Here is a 23,070-nt window from a genome sequence, read left to right on the forward strand (position 1 = left end):
AACGCGCTACAGGATAGTCAGCATCTGCCGAGATTATAATGGCTACTAAAAAACTTCAAAAGTGTGGGAGTATATTGAAAAAGATAAAGATGAATCAAACAAAGTAAAGTGCAAGTTATGTCATCAAGGTCTTTCATTTCACATGACAACAACCAACATGGCATACCATTTAAAATGCGTAAGGCGAAAAAAAAAAACAGTTCAGCCATTTGTCGTTTCGGTCGTGTTGTGTCGTTTCGTCGTGGTGCGTCTTGGCAAGTAGGCCTATAAACATTTTTTGTTATTGTTTGCTTTTTAAACCTTGTTACTTGAACCTTTTTCAGGCAGGCATATTTAATTTTAAATATTTTTGACATTTTGCACAGTGCCTGTCTGACATTTCGATATGCGCACTGCGCACTGACGGTGACTTTTCTTTGTTAATGTTCTCTAACGTTTCATTAAAAAATAAATAAGTAAATAAATAAATAAATAAAAGCTGAATAAAGCCAACCTACCATGTTTATTCATTTATCTGAGTGTTTTAGATTTTTACTTTGAAGTGGACAAAAGTCCTGAATGAGAACAGGATCCCGTTTAAGGTGCTCTAGATGAAAAAAAAACCCAATTAGTCTGTAGTCTTGTAGGTATTTCAGTCTTGCTAGGTATTGCTCTGTGTCTAATCTTATATTTTGTTGTCTTTCTAGGTATCAGCACTGGCAACTGTTTATGGCAGTGCTTGAGCTTGAGTAGTTTGGACTTAAACCTGTTCTTACTAGATAGAGATGCATATTCTGACTAAACACTTAGCACTTTTGTAAGTCGCTCTGGATAAGAGCGTCTTCTAAATGCCGTAAATGTAAATGTAAATATAAATTAGTCGACTAAAGGGAAAATCTGACGAATCAGATTCGACTATGAAAATCCTTAGTTGAAGACACCTCTAATTTCATGTGTGCTTTCTAACTACGGTGTTCTTATTAGTCCTGAGGATGTACTACATTTGCTTGGCTGTATAAGTGTATTATCTTTCAGATTAGTACTCACATTAAAAACTGTTTGGAAGATGTTGGGCTACTCCAAACACTTCAGTGTCTGAGAGCCCTGGACCTACAAAATGCATTCCTGGCACCTAGCAGTGTTTGTGCGATGCAAGATGACATTTTTATTCTTGTTTCCTTATTAAGCTGATCTCAGTGTGCGGCCTGTAATACGGCCTGTAATACAAGGACGTTGTTCATACTGTTGTTTGATCTCGGTGATCTTACATCAAGGAATGAGGTGGCAGGTAAACAGTTCTGTCATGCTGTAGTTACGTTCAGACTTCCTGCATGAATAACACAGTGAGAGAGTCAGGCTTCCACCCAGCGATGACTAATACCTCTACTCCCACACTTAGACAAGCTCTGTGTGGAGATGAACGGGGGAAATCTGGTGACGATTAGTGCTGTAAGACACGGCATACTGGAGGGTTTACACACGTGGTATATATGCAGTCACACAAACGCACCAAAAAGACATGCTTGCTGTGACATTTTAAGAAGGTAAGAGGATGAGACACAGAGAACAGAAGAAAAGTCTTTACGCCATGCTGGGATGATACAGGTCGGCAGTACTGATTTGATGGGTTGCCATCTTGAGGTCAACGCAAAACTATTTTCAGCGCTTTGTCACTACAAAGCCCCTCCGTTTTCTTGCTCAAACTGCCTAAGCATTTTTTAGAGGTTCTTTGAAGTCTGACTGTGAATGGGTTCAGTTTGGCCGCTCTGATGCCCCTGTCTGGTCACAGGTATGTGGTCCGTGGGCACTCCTGCCAAAAGACAAGGAGAATTAAAGTGCCTAAAAACTGTCAAACTTTATCTGCTGTAGCATAGACTATGAGCCAGGTCTTCAAGTCTGGCAAAAATAATATCTAGCCAGGCATTAAGATCTGGCTTAGTGTTTGTACTTTGTTGGTGGCTATATAAAATACTCACAGAAATAGTTTTGAACGAGAATGTTTTTACATGATGGACATGAGAGTGTTATATCTCAAACTCACATCTGTTTTGTCCTATCTCAAAATGTTTAAATCAAAATCAAAATCTAATTTTTTTTGACATCTTGAAAAACACTCCACGTGTGGTCTGCAGCTCCCTGTGAGTTCAGTGGTTTTTAAAACGAATCTTTCGTCTCATTGGCACACAGGAAGTTATTAGTAATCTTCAGGAAGGCGTTATTAGTTGAAGGAAGCAGAGGTCAAGGCAGTAACATCTGCTCTCTGATATGAAGACCATCTTAGAGTAGTTCCCTCAAGGATGAATTTGAGAGTTCATAAATCTTCTCCTATATGAGAGTATTGTTCATGAATGAGAGATTTGACCATAATGGACAGTAACCTAGTTCATGAGTTCTGCTAGTCACAGGAAACTAGTCACATTAATTGTCCCTGTGCCTGGTCTGTTTGTTCTGACTCCATTTGGTATGAGGACATATAAATCAGTCCCATTAGAAGTGATTTTCTCTTGGTTTGATGCCATTCTGTTTTTCAGTTGTGTGTCTTGGTGACAGGCTACAGTTGAAAACTTTTAATACATTTCCCCTTTTTAGAACCTTTTGTTAGTTGTTTTCCCATATAAATGTTTGTTTGTTTTACCTTATTTCTTTGTCTTATTTTCCTTTTCTTTTTGTCCTCTAGTCTTTTGTCAGATTCCCTGTATGAATGGAGGACGCTGTATTGGGCAGAATGAGTGTTGGTGTCCGTCAAACTCAACAGGGAAGTTTTGCCACCTTCTGGCTCCCACACTCAGCAAGCCCGCACTCAGAAAGGCCAATAGCAACGGAGCGCAAAATGGATCCTCTCATACAATGTACACCCTACCTCTATCCAACCAACAAGGTACACGGCGAGTCGATGCTTCACTGTGTGACTGACACTGACCTGACAGACATGTTATACAGTTGCAATCACTGTATAAAAAGAGTTCAAAAGACAAGTAGAATTAAAGTGGAGAGAAGGCACCTGGAACGTTTATATTGACTAAGATCAACTAAGCGTTAAAGGAGCAATAAGTCATTGTTTCTGATGATTCTTCTTCATGTTGTAAACAGCCGTTATACTTACACCTAGTGGCCTGGATGTATCAGCTTGTCTGTATTAAACATGGCTGCTTATATATGTGAGGACTGCTCTATGGAGCAAATACTGGTTCATTAGAGGACTACAAAGAGTTGCACTTCATAGATTATTTGCTACTTTATGGTACTAAAAATGACTTGCTCCTTTAATGTCCACCTGAAAACCATCTGTCTCAACCATCTAATTTGAATGTTTATTGTTTGTTACTTCTAAAACACATAATGTACACGCTACACTTTTTCCTGACCTACACTTTTTCAACAGGCAAATTAATATGGAAACATGAATAAGTCTCACTGAATGTACAAGGGAAAAAAGAGTAATTTTCTCATTTTCTTCATGTAGCATTGAACAGAAACAGAAGCCCCTGCAGAGGTTCCAGAATGTTCTGTGCTGCTTACCGACCCCTGTGCTATGTCCTAATAAGACTAGCTCAGTAGCAGGAGACACATATGTGGCCTCTCTTACATCACTGCGCAAACATCACAGTGTCTTTGTGGCAACTTGCCACAAGATGCTTTTTGTGTTATATCACCTGCCCTGATTGGTGAAAGATTTGGCACATTAAGCGTTAGAATTTTTGAGGGGCCTCTACTATCCATTAGCTTAGGCAACCGCCCATGTTCAAACTAAGAGTCAATATATTACGCTGCAACATAATGGAGTGAATGTGTTTGTAATTATGATTGCCTCATTTACTAAGCAAACTGGGAAGCATACAGAATTAATGAAATTATATTGTTGGGTGATGAATGAGTCATGTTATGATTTATTACTTAGTCATTTTATATAGTATTGCGGTGGTTAGAAACTTTTAACACCATATGTTGTGCAAGGATTAGTGTTTAAAAAGTGGTTTTTAATTAGTGGTTTGTTTTATCTAGACTTATAGAACTCACTATCTAAAATAAATCCTCTTGATAAAAGTCAAGGGAAACACTCAACAGACTTCCTGTAGGTTTTGATATGTAGCATCACTGTCTGAACCCCACATCAAAACATTAAAGCACCTGGTTACAGTTTGAGGTTTTGTTGATATGATGGAAAGGCTAAAGGTTGGTGTGTAACAAATGTAAAACAGTATGAGTTTTAACCCAGCATTACTTTTCAGTGCTGCTGTGGGTCCAGTAGTTCCTGATTAGCTAGTTAGCTTCTATAAATATATATAATTTACATTCAGACTACATGCCTGCCATTAAGATTCACATCTCAATAATGAATCTTATGACAACAGTTTGCTGCTTCACTGTTGGTTTGTTTAGTGTTTTCTCTTCTCCTCCCCAGTCTCCATTCTTCCCTCACTGGTCAACGTGCACGTCCAGCATCCCCCGGAGGCCAAGATTCAGATCCACCAGGTCGCCCGGGTCAAACCGAGCCAGCCCGCCGACGGGGTGCACTCAGTCCAGCAGCGCTCGCAGCCCGGCAACGGCCACACCAAAGACACCGGGGGCGCCGGTGGTTTTAGCCATGGACAGTACGACATAAAAAACAGCAACGGTCAGAACCATGGGCAGAACGTCCCAAGGCCGCATAACAGACTGAACGGATATGTGGGAAGGTGCTTCCAGGAAACAGTTCATGGGCAGGTATGTATAGTAAACAAACTCACATTTAGGACTGACTGAATTTAGATAATGCTTTTGAACTGAGTTGACTTGAGGTAATCAAGACCTGTCTTGCTGTCAAGAACTGTCTTGAGACTAGAGGTTTTGTGTCAAATGGTATTTTGATATTTTGCAGTCATTGTTTCTGCATAAGGCAACGATTTCACTCATGATCTTGAATTGGCATGTATCACTTGGTTTCAGATCTGTCTCAGTAAGATGTTTCTTACTTCAGCCTCTCTGGTCTTGATCCTAATTTGGTTCCAGTGTCATAGTCACACACACACACACACACACACACACACACACACACACACACACACACACACACACACACACACACACACACACACACACACACACACATACACTAAAGAGAATGTATTTCCCTCCAAACAATTATTACCAACCCTTTTTAAAGAGATTCCTCATCAAAGCTTTTTTGATATTGAGAAATATCAAAATATGTAGAACTCTTTTGGCTTAAAACCTATTTATAAAACCAAGGAAAAGTTCCCAAAGAAGTTTGAATGGTGGCAAACCTTTTTTTTTAAACAGAGATGGAAGCCTTAGCTATTCTACAGACATCTATAATTGGTCACACTCTACCTTAATTTATACCTCATTTGGAATGTACACACCCTGTAAAACCTGGCCCTCAGACCCCTGACATAACAGTAGAGGTGAAATGAGGCAAAACCATTGTTAGGAGATTACACGACTCCGTCTGTTAATCTAGAAAGCAGTAGAAAAACAAGGTGTAGCTAACACAATCCTGTGCTGTGGTATGGGTCACCTTGTCATGAAGTTATTTGGCCATTGATATGAAAGACACATTATTGGTGAAGAATTATTATATAAGACATGAACATGTTCACAAAACTGCAGAACTATAGAATGAAAGCTAAAACAATAGTTGTAACACTGGCCGAAGGACAGTAGGTTGTATTTGTCCTGGATTTGTCTCTTAATTGTCTATGTCTGGCTCATGAGTGCCTATCAAAGGGGAATGTTAACACATCTCATAGTGATTCGGCTTTGTTTCCATTTAAGACTACATGTCTATACAATTTTAGTACTGGTCGGCATATTGAATATAGAGAGTGAGTACAGATGTGGTATCAGTGCCCTAGTAAGGTATCTCACACAGCTGGCTTGGCTTCCACGCTCTCATAAATCTAGCAGGAATTCAGCAGAGGCTGATCCTAATCTCCCCTCATAATTAGCTCAGACTCCTGAACCATGTGTCAGGGGAAGAGCGAGTGGAAGCCGAGGCCTGTTGTCCTCCCTAACCAGACTGGGCCACCTCTGAACTCTGCTAGCTAGCAAGTCTTGAATGCTAGGATGTACGCTCTGTCTGCGGGTCAGGTGAAGCACAGCGTGCCTTCCTATTTCGATTTTGGCAAGACAAGCATCTCTCTATGTGAGAGGAAAGAACAGTTCTACAGTCCAGTGGTGGAGATAACCCTTTGCTGCCTGTATTTTCATGCAACTCCCCCGAGACTGAAACAGACCCGGATTTTTTAATACGCCCTATTTGCTTGTGTTTTTGTAACACTTGCCCCCTTGAAAGGTCCCTTGTGCTCACTCAGATCTGAAACGGGAGTCAGATGTAATTCTGAGTTTCTTCCGCTGTGTTTGTGTGCTTGTGCTGCAGTGCGGGAAGCCTCTCCCAGGCCTCACCAAACAGGACGACTGTTGCGGCAGTGTTGGGGCTTCATGGGGCCTGAACAAATGCACCGAGTGTCCCAGCAAGCCAGGTGAGACCCTCAAAGACATACACCAACCGTGTGGGCTGATATCCATTAGGTGCTGACACACCTCTAAAATTACATGGTGCATAGTGTGATAAGTAAACTCTTCCCATATCAAGATATCTTAGCTTTGCTCACTCTGTAGGGGACAGGGGTAACCCAGTTCATCCTCCTGTCTGTCTCACTTCACTCTCTGGTTAGTTTAGTTTGTTTATACAAAATAAAATGTGATTGTCGTTAGGATTGCTAACAAGCCCTAATACTGTGTGGATCTAAACAGGGATTGTGTGAGATATACTTTATGTATGAGAATGTGTAAGAAATTCTTTTACTAGTAGATGTATGTTATATGTAGGCATATATGTGTGTGCATGTGTGTGTCTATTGTCTCGTTGTCATTAGGAAAGGAAAACATGCACTTGTCCTTGTACTGAATATACTAGCTGGCAGCAGGACTGACTGTCATACTTGATTCCCTATTAGACATCCATAATCGTCTCTCTAATCTGACGCAGACATCATCTTACTTGTGGCTATTCATTGGAGTATTGGCAGCTATCTGTTCTCTTTTTTCTGCCTGCCAGACATTCTAGTACCAAGACCTATTAGTAGACCAGATGTGTTTCTGTTCCCTGCCCTTTGAAGTTTAGATTCATTTTTAGTTTGTTTGGGGGCACTTTTGGGACTAGGGGTAATGACAGTAGCAGCACAGGCTGTTTGCTGAACGTATGCAGTGACCATGAGCAGTAAATATATGAGTAATGCTATTCAGTTTCTACCATTGTGTTTTCACACATTGTTGTACTGGCCAGTTCAGGAAATAAAGCATCCATCGAGAGATGAAGGCGTTGCGTGCTTCAGACAGTATGAAGCCATAAAGAACGCTTTCAGCTTCATTTGGTAATGAAGCTTCTGCCTTGCTGTTTATCTAATACTGTGTGCTGCGCCAGGAATCCACAATACAGATAATTTCTGATCATAAAAAGCTATTCATGTGGGATTAAAACCAGGCTAAAATGTGTCTGCCGTGTAATTTTTTGACAGTTTTACATTTCATATGAGACACCTTTTGTTCAGAAGAGACATAGTTGGAGACCGTGGTGGACAGGTGGACCTGAGTGTGATGCAGGGGAGCTGATGACACTGTGAAGTTCCTGTCATTCCTGCCTTACATGGGAGGCTACAGCCCTGACGGATGTAACGCATTAGCATCTCAGATGTTATAAATTACGTTCAGTAATGAAAACCAGGCAGGCAAAATAATGAGGGCCTCACTAGGTCTGAGTGTCTGCTTCTACTTTTGTTGTGTGAGCATCAGCATTGAACCTAGTGACTTATCAAACGTCAGGCACTGAGGAGAATAAATGTACGTTTTGTTTTGTATCTCAAAGAGGGCAGGTACTATTCTTCCTGAGAGATTTGAGATTTAAAAATTTCTAAAATGGAAATAAATGTGACCCCAATACATACGGAGGCATGTTTCAAAGACTTTTTTAAAAGCTTTCAACAGTTTGGTGCATGGTCACATTACTGGAAAGTTGAGGTTAAAGCATTTGAACAGCAGGTCCGCACAAACATGTCCGGTATAAACAGGTCCAGTATAAAGATTGCTAAAAAAGGACTATTTTATTTTCTCAGGAGCATGGAGTGAGACAAGGTTGCAGCTTAATCTCAACATTATTTAGCATCTATATCAACAAATTGGCCATTGCTTTTGAATCACCCTGCATCACCCTGTCTAACTCTACACTATACAACTCTAGAATTATCCTCTATGCAGATGACCTGGTTCTGCTGTGGCACACAGAGCAGGGGCTCCAACAGTGTGTGGACCTGCTGGAACAGTACAGCCAGACCTGTGTTATAGAACCAACGCTGCTGTATGGCAATGAGGCCATTCAAACCAAAAACACACTACACCAACTCTGAGCTACAGTGTACTGCTGGTGTAGGGTGTTTTTTATTTGAATGCTAGAACCACACTCACACTCTCTCGCCAAATGTTAAACATTCCAGAAAACAGGCAGAATTTACTTTACAAAATTCATAATGATGCACTCCAGCTTTTGATATCTAATACTGACAAACTGCCCATCCTGTTAGTAGGAAAGAAAGCAGCACTTTATCTGGGCAATATATATCAGCCTACAAAACCAAACAAGGGGCACATACACACACACACACACACACACACACACACACACACACACACACACACACACACACACACACACACACACACACACACACTTTCATTTTTTCCATTTACACTTTTTCTATCTCATTTTGACTTCAAGTGTTCATTCATGTCAATTACAGCTCTTTTGTGTTAATTATTATCAATATAGATGTTGCAATGGTTCATTCATGTTGTTTTACATCAATACTGCTTTGGTAACACTGTAAATGAATATGATCATGCCAGTAAAGCTTAATCAACTGAACTAAAAAGGAGGTTTGCTGAACTCAACTGATGACAGAAAACTATGTAATAGTAATGAGGGATTCCAGGAGATAAGTAAGAGTTCAGAGAAGAAAGAGCAAGGGAGTGGTACAGAGGAAGAGAGAGAGAGAGAGAGAGAGAGAGAGAGAGAGAGAGAGAGAGAGAGAGAGAGAGAGGGGAGTGGTACAGAGGAAGAGAGAGAGAGAAAGAGAGAGAGAGAGAGAGAGAGAGAGAGAGAGAGAGAAGCAGATAATAGGAACAAAACCATTTTACTCCATTGTGATCCCAGATATTTTCTGTGAGCTTTCAAATAGGTAGAGAACCATTCTAGATGTTTGGGGTCACAGCTAATGAATTAGTCATGCTGTTGTCTGTGTGCAGGTCCTATTCGATATGTTTTGGATAATGTAGTGTTGAACACAAGAGCATGGGTACTTCAAATGGCCCACCATTCTTGAGTAGCAATAATCTCAGCACGTAGAGCAGGTGCAGAGGTGCGCAGGGAGACACACAAGGATGCACACTTACACAACAAACTATGACTACACACTATGAATGGCATAGCACTGCTAGGGCTTTAATGTGCAGTCATTATAAAAGCCTAAACTGTATTTAGCTCAAGGTAAAACTGTTGGCTCAAGGTGTCAGTGCAAAATGTCACTACCTAATTGTTTCCATAGTAATTGTAGTTCGCCGAAATGGGCAGACAAAACAGAATGAGAGAAGGTCTTACTGACTCGTGTATGAGGTATAACCAAAGTTCAGTCCAGACATATTTTAATTCATGTTAAAAATAATTTTGTTGTATTGGACCCTAAAGACAGCTGTGTTTTGGAGTGAATGTGATATTTTCTTTTCTTTGTGGCTTTTTCCATTTCTTAGAATTTGAGATGGATTCCTACAGTGCTGTCAGTGTCTTATTACTTTATAGGCTTTTCCCTATGCATGTGCCCTACGGCTCTCAGAACCTCGCACTATATCAGAACAGGAGACACATTTGTCTCTGCGTGTGGCATGATGCTCAACCCTCTCAGTTACTCTGTTTGTGACGCTTCCCAGGGAGATGCATTGACACTCTCTAAGGGCCCAAATAAATCGGGCCTCCCACAGGAGCCCTGGCCCATAAGCTGTTTCCTTCCCCAGGCAAGAACTGTCACCGAGATTTCAGATGTCCCTCCGAATCCCCTCCTGATCTGAAACTTTTCCCCTGCTAAGGGACAGTTCTGGGTTGGAGATGTTTTTCATGAGTATCAGGATCAATAAAATTGGACAGGCTGGAGTATCCAGGCCAAGTCCCACATCCTGCCACATGAGATCATTCTTTTCCCTCAGTCTACACCACAACAATGTTTTATCTGCTATTAATCATGGATATAGCGACACATAGCGACTCATTACATTTTATGAGGCATGTGTGAACTTTGAACACTTGCTAATGAACAACATCAAAACAAGGAATCTGCCATTCTTGTGAAATAAAATGGTAAAAAGGTAATTGGACAGCTGATGTAGTTTGTGCCTGTTTCCATGTATGGCATCATCTAAGTGCAGTTAGGAAATGTTCTTAGAGTCCTTGTCATGATTGAAAAGAAATATTTTGCTCAATGTCACTTTGGTTTAACTTTTGAACTTATGTCATTGAGTCTTCAAATTATTTTTTTCTTCTGATTATGGCTGATCATAAATAGCTGTGATGTCTGTCTCAATGTTAAAATTGCTGTTTCTGTGTGGACATACCTTTCTTTATATGCAAGGCACTGTGGCAGCATGCTTTAAACATAATAAATGGCATGTAATGTAGAAATGTATTTCTAATGAGATCATAATTGATGCCAAGGCTTCAAAAATTGCTTTTCAACTTTTTACGACTCCAGGTTCACATCTGAATGCTTTGGCTCCCTCTGAGAAGAACAACACCAAATTAAAAAACTGTCTAGCCAGAAAAAATGACAAAGCCTTGCGTATATTCATTATTCTGAAAGGAATCATTGACTTCAATGCTGTCCTGTCATCATTATTTAACTCCCAACAGACCATTGCGTTCAGTGAATGAAAGCAGTTTAATCATATGAACTGCTTGAAATGCATTTTGTTTTAAGCAGAGCTGGTGAACTTTACTGCAGTTATTGAAAGCAAAAACGATGTAGAGTTTTCAAACTTTTTATCCTGTAACCTTCTTTTATTTGGGGACAAATTAAAAGTTTGATTCACAATGGTACTGTACTGTTTGTTCAAAATTGTTTGATGTTTTTAGATTTCCTTTTGATTAATGATTTTCTCATGTCAAGCCTAGTTTTTGATCAAATAGTATGTCTGAATTGGCTATGGGAATAAATCGTGATGCTTTGCCATTGGTCAGGAAATGAAAACCTCTCCTGGTTTTAGCACTTAGCATCAACTAATCCCACACCGTTCTGTCAGAGCAAATGTCCCCTTCACCCTTCTTCCATGACGAGCCCTCATCATTGTCCACCGACCAGACAACCAGAGAAACATTATCGTCTGTCCCACTAACAGTGTGCACCCGTCCTGCTGTCTTTGTTTGTGGAAGTTCACGCTAGTTCTGCACTCATGCTAGTTCATGTTAGTTCTGCACACAGTCCTCACCGTCCAGCCCCCACCAGACGGCTCCCATCGTACCTTTGACTTTTTCACACTTGAGAATGTCTGTGTTGTCCTCCCTCATACAGGGTGGTCTGCCTGGTGATGCCACTGAAATAACTAAACTCTCAGTCAGAGATTCTGCTGACGATGAATAATGATATGGCTTTAGCCAACTCCGAGCCCTTTCTTGGCGTGTAGTACAGAGGCAGCCTCCCACATGTCTTCTTAAATCTTTGCCGAGACATCTTGCTTCCCATGTGGTACTTGCATAACAGTATCATATTTCAATAAAACGAAACTTGCATGCATTTATGTATGTGCATGTTCTTGTGCTGTAAAAAACCACGAAAAGGCAAATTAGCAAAAAAAAAAAAAGGATTTTGTGGTGAGCATTGACTGTTGCAGAATGCAGTAGCTTCATGGTGAATTGGTAATTTGCAGAATATGATCAACACCAGTGACAGAGAGAAACAAACATGAGCGGTGGAAAAGAAGCCTTTACCACTATGGCTCCCATTTGAACACATACAGGGAGTTGTGGGCAGGCCTGGCCACGTAGCCCCTCCCACACACGTATGCTCACTGTACTCTACCTGGCCTGCTCCTTCAAACGATCTGAAAATATATGCATTGTTTGTACAAGCCTCTTTTGTTTCAAGGGAAAAAGGAGAAGCCTTACTAACCCGTACAGTCTAGCTAAGCTGACTGGGATGGGCAGTGGCCTGTTGTTCCTGCAGCTGAGAGTCATACTAAATGTTTCACTGGTCAACAAGTCAACTTGACTGACTGTTGGCCTTATGGCTGAAAACATTAACGTTGCATGAATCACTTTGAGACTTCAGAGAAAAAAATGGCTACAATTTAGTGATATGGTACAGCAACGTTGTGGAATTCCTGAGTTTTTAAAGGTAAAGACATGTGTCTCCATTTGAACTTTGTCTTTCCGGTTAAATTTAGCTTAATTCATTTCAGCTGAAGACTTTCCGGACATTCTCTCTTGGATCAGTTGTTTTAGATTCACCTTGAACATAACTAGCCCATCTGCACTGACACACAGTTTATGAGAGAGAGGTCAGCAGACTCCCTGAAGGAGAGATTACTGGCAGCTTAGCTTGAGTTGGAATTCTCTATCATTTCTTTCCATTAACACTTGTCACTTATGAGTAAGGAAAAGGAAAACATGTAAAGGAGCTTCGTTAGACGAGCACAAGATGGACTGAGGCCTGCAGAGGACCCGCCCATGCCCCGCTCATGCCCCGCCCATGCCCCACCCATGCCCCGCCCATACCCCAGCCCACCCCAGGCTGCTGATGAGAGGGCACATGTGCTGTGGGATGAAGTGATCGCTGCTTAAGCTGCATTGGATGATACTGTAGTCTCTAGATTCTTGAGGCCTGAAGACAAGCCTGTAGTGTGAGACCTGTTCTTCCCTGTTTGTCCACTTTGTTCATTGATGCCACTATCTTCTCAGATTGGCCCATTTTAGTTAGCTCCTGTGTTCCCAGTGAAGCAGAATATAGTTTTGTGCATATTTGTAATTTGTCATTGGTGGGGTGTTATTTTTTCCAGTAAACCAATCTTATATTGCAAGAAAAAAGTTAGGTGAGTCTAGGCCTTGGTGCGTTCTTAGTTTGTTCCTTTGTGGATTTAAATACATGCTTTAAATACATACACCATGATTAATGGTGATTAATGCTGATTAATGTTTTCACTCAGATGTTCCAACCTGATTTGCTGTTCCACACTGTTTGTTCTTGTAATACATATTCACAACATTGCTGATCTCAATGTCCTTTCTGTTCCCAGGGAAAAATTATGTGCTGCATCACTGTTCACTTGTCATGCTGGTTTTACTGATTTACATAATGCTGTATAGGTCACATTTGCACCATAGAGCTAAAGCTAACCTTTATGATAGGTTGATCTTTCTTAACAAGTGATTATGATGCATGTTTGTTGTTCACCACTGTGTCTTTGTTCACCACTGTTCATATTTCTTCACAGCTTACGCAGTAATTGCAAATGGCCAAGTGGAATGTCCTAAAGGCTATAAAAGGATGAATTCAACTCACTGTCAAGGTAAGAAATCTGAGATTCTTCAGTAGCTGCTAACCCATTCTTGCTCTGACTTTTGCATATGACCAGGAATTTTCACAAGTCCATATGGAGCTATAAGAATTCTAATAAAGGACTTACATTTTCAAAGTCTGAACTGAAAGAAGTATTTTACCCCAGGTTCTGCCTCCCCATTCTGCTGTAAACATGTACTCATTGTCCACTCGTGCACATTCATAAATACCCCCTTCAGGCATTCATGAAAGAATTGTGAGTTGTAAGTAAAAATACCATTGGGAAAAAATCATTGGTTCAGTAAGGTTGAGCTGAGGTCAAAGCACAATCATCCATCTGCTGCGTATGAAAATAAATGTATGATTTCCACAAAACACAGTGCTCACAGCTTGTGGTGTCTCTGCCCTGTGCAAGTTGTTCACCTTCCCTGGAGTGTAGACTGAAATGAATGGTGAAACAAATGTTCTTAATGCTTATTTCAGTTGGAAACAGTATTTTCAGATTTCAGTAGGGAAGGTTAAATGTGGTGCAGTGGGAAATCACCATAATAATCAATTATTTTACAGCATTGTTTCTTTTTTTAATGGTCTTTTAGCATACTTACTTGAGATGAAATTCTACCTGAGTTGTTTCACCATGAGAAAAATCCAGATTTACTTTAATTCAACAGGTCAAAATGAATGTGTGCTACATAGGACATGAATGTGTGTGTGTGAGTGTGTGTGTGTGTGTGTGTGTGTGTGTGTGTGTGTGTGTGTGTGTGTGTGTGTGTGTGTGTGTGTGTGTGTGTGTGTGTGTGTGTGTGTGTGTGTGTGTGTGTGTATTTCTGTTAGTTATGGTAATTACACAGGACGATTCTGTGCATTATTGAGATGTTCTCTGTAAACTTTATATTCCAGGCTCCCTAGCACACACTCAGGGTCCCGGCAGTTTGGTCATTTCCTTACTCCTTAATACATCTGATTTAACTCTGCAGGTAATTGGTAGGTTTAGTAGGTTATGGTAGAGCATAGATATTACCCAAGCTGTTCTGAACTCCACCACTGTAGGACCAGAGTTGACCATTCGTCATGTGTTCCTGGTGTTTTTTCATCAATATTATTGAAGTTGTAAAATATCTTAAACATAATCAGTTTGTTCTCAGGCGGATCTATACATTACTACAGTACACTGCTGTAACCAACACTTTTGCTGAGTCATTCTAATGTTTGTTTCTTTTTCATTAAATAAACCGGTATATCCTCTTGCATAAATCTCTGTGTACATAGACATATGTAGTCTGTACTGGTGTCAGGAGTTGCCAGCAAACTCAGTAATGTATGCTTTGATCCAATTCCCTCCTCTATGATCACTTCAAGATGTTCTTCCCACACCCCTAGCGCTTACATTTTTAAGATGCTGCAAAGCTAAACTGACAGTTATTCACTACATTTGCTGACTGGCATTTGGGTTCATCTACTTCTCCCTTTCCCAAAAATAATTTTTAATTTCTGCCCTCAAATGGATTGTTAAGAGCACAGAGGGCTGATTTTTGTGGGATTCTGTCATTGTTAAGCCTCGAACTCTTCTGCCAGATTGTGTGTGTGTGTTTATGTGTTGGGCATGCCAAGCTCACTCACACACACACACACACACACACACACACACACACACACACACACACAAAGATATTATATTATTCTGTCGTATCTGACTGCACATCACATCCATACAGCCAAAGTGGCTGTTGTGTTCCTGTATAATTGGGGTAGTGTTGGGGAGTGTACAGATAAGAGTTCCTCAGTAAGGGCGCCAGCTCCACTGACCTCCCAACACAACCTTTCACTCTCCCCCCGCACACCCTAATGAATCCAGGGCAGCTGGACTTTTCATCAGACGCTATCTTTTTCCTGACTCATGGAAAACAGAGTGAATTTTGTACTGGTAGATGGTTATCACTGCAAGATACCCAAGAATGACAGTACACACTATATGAGCTATTTAGCACCATGCCTTTCCTGACAGAAGTAGGCTACGTTTCAAAATTGCAGCAAAGTGTTAGCACACCAGCACTTTGTATACAAGTCAGATGTTGCATTTTCATCCATTGCCAGCAGAGTCAGTGGAGACTGGTGTTAATGTGTCCACTTCAACTTAATAGCTCAATTTGGTTACATTTTGTAAAAGAACAATCATTCTTCTCTAAGGCACAAACCAGTGGTTTCTCTCTGTATGTGTAAGGTCACTCAAAGTGTTCTAATGCAGCGTTTTGACCACGATTTGCGGTAAAGATGTCTTCAATTAATTTAGAGGGTTCTTGGCTTCTGCTTCAATACTACGCTTCCCATTTAAGGTCAACACAGGGCTGGGTTGGGCAGTTTAAATGAAGCCCAGATTCTGTTACTGGAGCCTAATACAGTTAACACACTCAAACATCAGATAGCGCAGATGTGCATAATAAATACCAAAGCGAAGAGACAGTGGGCAGATTCTTTACGATATCTGACTTAAGAGGATAATGAATTTATTTGGACGAGGCAGAGATGCCATATGATGTTATGTCATGAGCACGGCGGTGTGGTGTGGGCTTGTAGCGGTTTGCTCTGATGACTCACCCCATCGCCATGTCTCCAGTGAAGCTCTCTCAGGTCCCTCTTGTAGTCTATTTTTCCACCACGAGCCGTAGCAGCCTTGCAGGCCTGGCGACGTGCTGATTAATTGTTACTGGGGAAAGTGGGAGATGGCAGCCTGACAGACTCCATTCCGCGGCGTGGTGGGAAGTGGCCCAATCATTGTCTTGAGAGAACAAGAAAACATATCCTTTCCAAACAGTGGCGTATTGACAGGATTTAGAGTGCCCATGTCTCGGGGTAATAAGAGAGCCCACGCCAAAGCCTGTGTCCGTGCAACCTACTCTCTTCTCTCTTTTGCTGCTCACCTGATATGCATCACCTGATATGTCATCATTTCTGGTGAACGTCTCAGCATAGATGCCCTCAACATTACTGGGGGCTGCGTGACGCTGCAGGGGGGCCAGCCCTGAGCTGACTTGGTTGTGTGTTTTATGAGCATGGACGGAGGCCAAAGGAAGTTTGTACAGTCCTTTACAAATACGTATCACACCACCCTGGCAGGCCTGAGGGTTATTAGTGAACACGGAGCAGAATAAAGAGCAAGTGTATTTTTATTCTCCGCTCGGTTGGTGCAGCTGTCTGTGTTTACGTTGGAGGTGGTTTAACTTGAGTGTTTGAGAAAAATGCGCAGTTTATATGTGAGCACCAATTTACATGTCACTTTATGTTAGCCTTTATGCACAGTTTAAACCCTACTGCCTGTTGCCCACAAAATCTATGCCTGTGTGTGTGTGTGTGTGTGTGTGTGTGTGTGTGTGTGTGTGTGTGTGTGTGTGTGTGTGTGTGTGTGTGTGTGTGTGTGTGTGTGTGTGTAAATGTATGTTAGAGTGAAAGATGGAGGCCTCATACTACTTCTTTGATTGTATCATACTGCTTTCTGAACTCCATCACTCTCTCTTGTCTTTGTGAGTTATTCATATCTCTGATCAAACTGTCTTACCAGTGTGGAGCTTGGACGCCTATCAAGGCATAATGATAACAAAGGAATCATGTTCAAATACGCTTTTTCATAAACCTTCTCAAGTATCGCTCATAATTCAGACTTATTCACATAGGCCCGATACAGTTTGTCAAAGTGTTAAAAGAAAGAAAGAGAAAAAAAAAAACTGTTGGATGTGTTTGCTTTAATACATTCTGTTGATTCACATATTACATATCAGATTATTAAAACAGAATAAAATGTCACACTCCAGAACTGAGCTGATATCTCTTTGCTGTGTTGTTATTGTACAGATATTAATGAATGCCTGATGCCTGGTATCTGTAAGCATGCAGAGTGTCTAAACACCAAGGGCAGCTACAGATGCACGTGTAAAACTGGATACATGCTGGACCCGGCCCGCAGCCACTGTGTCTGTGAGTTCCACTGCACACACTACACAGCACACTGTGGCCACTCTCAGTCTATGTGGTAATGCTAGATTTAGAGAGAAGCTATGTCAGAATCCGCATATGCTGTGTCTTAGTCTTAACAGACGTTATTTGTGCATTGTGTATTAGTCATGTCCTTTCTGTAGTGTGTGTTGTGTATTAGTCATGTTCTTTCTGTCATGTGTGTTGTGTATTAGTCATGTCCTTTCTGTAGTGTGTGTTGTGTATTAGTCATGTTCTTTCTGTCATGTGTGATGTGTATTAGTCACGTCCTTTCTGTTGTGTGTGTTGTCGGTCTATGCAGTGTGTTGTCTTTTTTTCCTGCTGGTGTTTGGTCTGGGTTTGGACAGTGCTCGCTGTTTGTTCAGCTTTCTTTGGCATGTTTGCAGCGGATAAAGCCGTGTCTGTGGAGACGTCCATGTGCTACCGGTCCGTTTCATCGGGCTCCTGTAGCCTCCCGATGCCTCTGAAAATCACCAAGCAAATCTGCTGCTGTAGTCGGGTGGGCAGGGCCTGGGGCTCCGGCTGTGAGAGGTGCCCTGCACCTGACACAGGTGCTTCATTCTCATACATTTGTTATTGACCATCGATAACACAAATATATTGTTTGTAGGGTCAAAAAAGAGTGTATTTGTCATAAAACAAAAGTCAACAAAACGGCACAAAAGGGAGAGTTACGTCTGGTGTGCTGAGGTGTAACACTTTATTGAAGAGAAGTGTTTAGAGTGTTTATGACCCCTGTGTAAGCCTTTTATGACAACTGACTTAAACATACATAAGCATTTATAAGCATTTATCCAGCAAGTGTCAGCTGTCATAAAAGCTTTGATGTCGACAGCTATGCCAAATAATACAGATTTTTGGTAAAATGTTCAAGAAAATGTTACCAGAAAGGAAACAATGCAGCCAAACACGACACTGGAGCTCATTTCCCTCTCCTGATGTTATCTTCATGTCAAAACAAAATCCATCATCCATTGTCAGGCCAACTGAAGTCAATTTATTTATATTGCGCTTTTTACGACACATGTTGTCACAATGCAGCTTTACAAGCGCATGTGTAACGATTCTGTTGTGGACTTGGGTAAAGTAGGACACAAACGCGTAGAGACCAGGGTTGCATTTGCAGTAGACTGTATATTTAATTTAGAATCCAAAGACAGATGACCAATTGACAAACTCCCGACACGGTGACGAGACCGACGAGGCATTCTGGACAGACCATGAAACACTGGGATTACATCACCTCACTAATACCTCAATATAACAATATTAAGACAGAACAATGACATCTCTTAACATGGTGACTTAATGAACGAGGCAGTACATAATGCATGTAACATGGCCAGTAACACTCTTTACGTGACGACTAGATCACCGACAGTACATAACACATGCAACCTGGGCAGTAACACTCTTTACGTGACGACTAGATCACCGACAGTACATAACACATGCAACCTGGGCAGTAACACTCTTTACGTGACGACTAGATCACCGACAGTACATAACACATGCAACCTGGGCAGTAACACTCTTTACGTGACGACTAGATCACCGACAGTACATAACACATGCAACATGGGCAGTAACACTCTTTACGTGACAACTAGATCACCGAGGCATTTAAATAAACCACATAACATTATGGGCAGTAACAACTCTTTAAACGGTGACCAGATCAACAAGACATTAGAAACAACCACGTCAGTAGTCTTTGATAATTCGTGTGTGAAAGGGAGTAAATGCCTAGATTTAGAAAAGACAAACGAAACTTTAAGTATTCAGCTACATAGGACTTTGACCACGTAACTCAAAATTAGAACACACGCGGACATGAACCTTAATATAAAAACATTGACAGACAGGGAAATCAAAAGAACAAACACGGACAACGACCAAAACTAACAGGGTTGCGAACTAGAAGAACAACGTTTCCCCAAAGGCAACGGCCAACCCCGAAGGAGACAAATACACGATAACCATAACAACATAACTTGTAATAACCAAAGCCAGAACAGACTGATAAAGACTAAAACGAAGACTAAAGTGAATCGACTAAAATCTAGAGCACTGACAGACGGCACTGGACAACCTGGAAACGCGGAGGGCATGAAACAACGATCGCCAAAGACCGTGTCCTAACTAAGGATTTAAATACCCACTTATTTAAACAACAATGAGGTACAGGTGAGACCCATAATACCAAGGGCTGGAACAAGGCGGTGCAAAACACTAAAACCGGCGAATAAACGTAAGTAAATGAGGGGGGGGCGGAGTAACGCGTTACAGAACCCCCCTCCTACGCGTGCCACTCCGGGGCACGCACGATCCAAACCAAAACCATTTCCCGAAACTAAGGAGGCCGAATAGGGAATCCTGAAGATAATGTAGCAGCTGAAAAACCTAAAGAGGAGGCACGTGATGCGACCGGAGCCACTGAAGCCGAAACAGAAGAAAGGGGAACAAAATCAGAACAACCAGGAGAAGACGTAGGCACGGACTCAGACTCAACACACGACCACCCCATACGAGAGGAACAGGCAGAGGCGGGGCCAGGAACAACCAACGGGACGAGATCACCATCAGGACTAACCGAACCAGGGGTCACAAAACTGAGAGAGCCAGAGACAAAAGGCCCTGTAGAGAATCCACAATCAGGCCCAGCGTCTACACCAGAAGACACAACCGGACCTCGAGCAGAGCACGGGTAATTAGAAGACCCAGAAGGCAGAGGAACTAAGGGGACCGATGCGACCCTGGAAATTGACTGAGGCAAGGGTACCTGTTGCGGAGAACCCTGGTGGCATGTTGGAATGGGCACAGTAGGAGAAACAGAAGAGAAAAACCCAGGGGCAGAAGACAATTCCAACACAGACATAATCACACTAAGAACAACAGACATAGGAACTGGAACCAAATTAACAACAACACGAGGAACCCACATTGTAACATTAGAACTAAACATTCCAACAGGAGGCAACACAATAGAAACAGGGACAAGTACATAACCAGGGGATGGTGCCAAAAACATAGGCATAGTCTTAGAGTCCATGCATGCAATGAAGTCAGTTACTGTCTTCAACACTGATGCCGGTTTCGTCTCTGTGCCTATGGAACTCTGATCTCCTAGATCCAAAGGGACAGTCTGGGTGAACCTCTCGATGTTATCAGCAGATCCTTCCTGGGTAACAGGGTCAGGGAGTAATCCAGAAGACTGGGGAGCAGAAGACGGAAGCGACCATTCCCGGGTCGCGGGAGCGACAGATAACTCCCTCTGAAGTGCAGGTGTATGCAGCACAGGCCTCTCCAAAGCCCTTTGAGCCGAAACCAGCCCAGAGACAGCGTTGTTGGGGGGCATTGCTACCGAGGAGACAGCTGGAGGTATAGGAGGCCCTGTGATAGCAGGAGGGCCAGGGAGTGTTTCAACCAGGGTGGCATCGCTAGGAAACGCAACAGTCATGATGACCTCACTAGAGGGCGTTGCTGCCAGAGACATAGCATCAGTAAGCACGGCCGCCGGGAGAGCGTCATCAGCAGGCGCGTCCAAAGGAACATTACAGAGTGGCCTGGTGGCCAAGGAGATGTCCAGAGGCATCGGGGCCAACGAGACGCCAGGGAGCGTGGAGGCCTGAGGGACGCCAGGGAGCGTGGAGGCCTGAGGGACGCCAGGGAGCGTGGAGGCCTGAGGGACGCCAGGGAGCGTGGAGGCCTGAGGGACGCCAGGGAGCGTGGAGGCCTGAGGGACGCCAGGGAGCGTGGAGGCCTGAGGGACGCCAGGGAGCGTGGAGGCCTGAGGGACGCCAGGGAGCGTGGAGGCCTGAGCAGTAGCTTCGGTATGCAGAGCCTCCTGGAGGAACTGGGTTGGTATTGAGGGAGCAGGCCGAAGAGCTGCCTCTATCTTTCTTCGTAAAGTCATCAAACTTTTAACATGAAGGAGTGGATCATCTGTGTTGGCCATGAAAGATCTATTCCTGAACTCCCCCACTACCATTGGATATAGAGAAAAACGTTTAAACATCAAAATAAAAAAGTCCTCTAAAGAAAACCCGGTCCCCTTCTCATCCAATTTTGTACCGAGTGTCTTTTTAGCCCAAACCAACGCCTTTCCGGTGAGAAACTGGCACAAAAACTGAATTTTAACATGTTCCGGAGGAGGAGAACATAACAAAAATTGAAAAAACAATCTACTTTGAAAAACAAAGTCCTCAACCGTCCCCTCTCCATTATATATCTTAGGGGGGTCACGCCGAGAGAACAATAGGCATGGCGCACTTATTACCGGAGTGTCTGTCAAATCAGTATTGGGTCTCTCGCTGTGTCCATTTAAAGGGGGGCGATCGTTCTGTAACGATTCTGTTGTGGACTTGGGTAAAGTAGGACACAAACGCGTAGAGACCAGGGTTGCATTTGCAGTAGACTGTATATTTAATTTAGAATCCAAAGACAGATGACCAATTGACAAACTCCCGACACGGTGACGAGACCGACGAGGCATTCTGGACAGACCATGAAACACTGGGATTACATCACCTCACTAATACCTCAATATAACAATATTAAGACAGAACAATGACATCTCTTAACATGGTGACTTAATGAACGAGGCAGTACATAATGCATGTAACATGGCCAGTAACACTCTTTACGTGACGACTAGATCACCGACAGTACATAACACATGCAACCTGGGCAGTAACACTCTTTACGTGACGACTAGATCACCGACAGTACATAACACATGCAACCTGGGCAGTAACACTCTTTACGTGACGACTAGATCACCGACAGTACATAACACATGCAACCTGGGCAGTAACACTCTTTACGTGACGACTAGATCACCGACAGTACATAACACATGCAACATGGGCAGTAACACTCTTTACGTGACAACTAGATCACCGAGGCATTTAAATAAACCACATAACATTATGGGCAGTAACAACTCTTTAAACGGTGACCAGATCAACAAGACATTAGAAACAACCACGTCAGTAGTCTTTGATAATTCGTGTGTGAAAGGGAGTAAATGCCTAGATTTAGAAAAGACAAACGAAACTTTAAGTATTCAGCTACATAGGACTTTGACCACGTAACTCAAAATTAGAACACACGCGGACATGAACCTTAATATAAAAACATTGACAGACAGGGAAATCAAAAGAACAAACACGGACAACGACCAAAACTAACAGGGTTGCGAACTAGAAGAACAACGTTTCCCCAAAGGCAACGGCCAACCCCGAAGGAGACAAATACACGATAACCATAACAACATAACTTGTAATAACCAAAGCCAGAACAGACTGATAAAGACTAAAACGAAGACTAAAGTGAATCGACTAAAATCTAGAGCACTGACAGACGGCACTGGACAACCTGGAAACGCGGAGGGCATGAAACAACGATCGCCAAAGACCGTGTCCTAACTAAGGATTTAAATACCCACTTATTTAAACAACAATGAGGTACAGGTGAGACCCATAATACCAAGGGCTGGAACAAGGCGGTG

The 23,070-nt window shown here is 42.3% G+C and overlaps 1 protein-coding gene across 1 annotated transcript in view; it reads left to right on the top strand.

The window, feature by feature from the left end:
- The window catches only part of LOC143480151 (latent-transforming growth factor beta-binding protein 2-like), a 92,435-nt gene that overhangs the window by 35,365 nt on the left and 34,000 nt on the right, over positions 1-23,070 (top strand). Inside the window, exons 6-11 of the mRNA XM_076977645.1 lie at positions 2,657-2,857; positions 4,382-4,683; positions 6,359-6,461; positions 13,507-13,581; positions 17,418-17,540; positions 17,945-18,109. Coding sequence (XP_076833760.1) covers positions 2,657-2,857; positions 4,382-4,683; positions 6,359-6,461; positions 13,507-13,581; positions 17,418-17,540; positions 17,945-18,109 — 969 coding nt within the window. The remainder of the gene's footprint in view (positions 1-2,656; positions 2,858-4,381; positions 4,684-6,358; positions 6,462-13,506; positions 13,582-17,417; positions 17,541-17,944; positions 18,110-23,070) is intronic.

Source organism: Brachyhypopomus gauderio, chromosome 17, assembly GCF_052324685.1.
Source record: "Brachyhypopomus gauderio isolate BG-103 chromosome 17, BGAUD_0.2, whole genome shotgun sequence".
NCBI classification, from domain to species: Eukaryota; Metazoa; Chordata; class Actinopteri; order Gymnotiformes; family Hypopomidae; genus Brachyhypopomus; species Brachyhypopomus gauderio.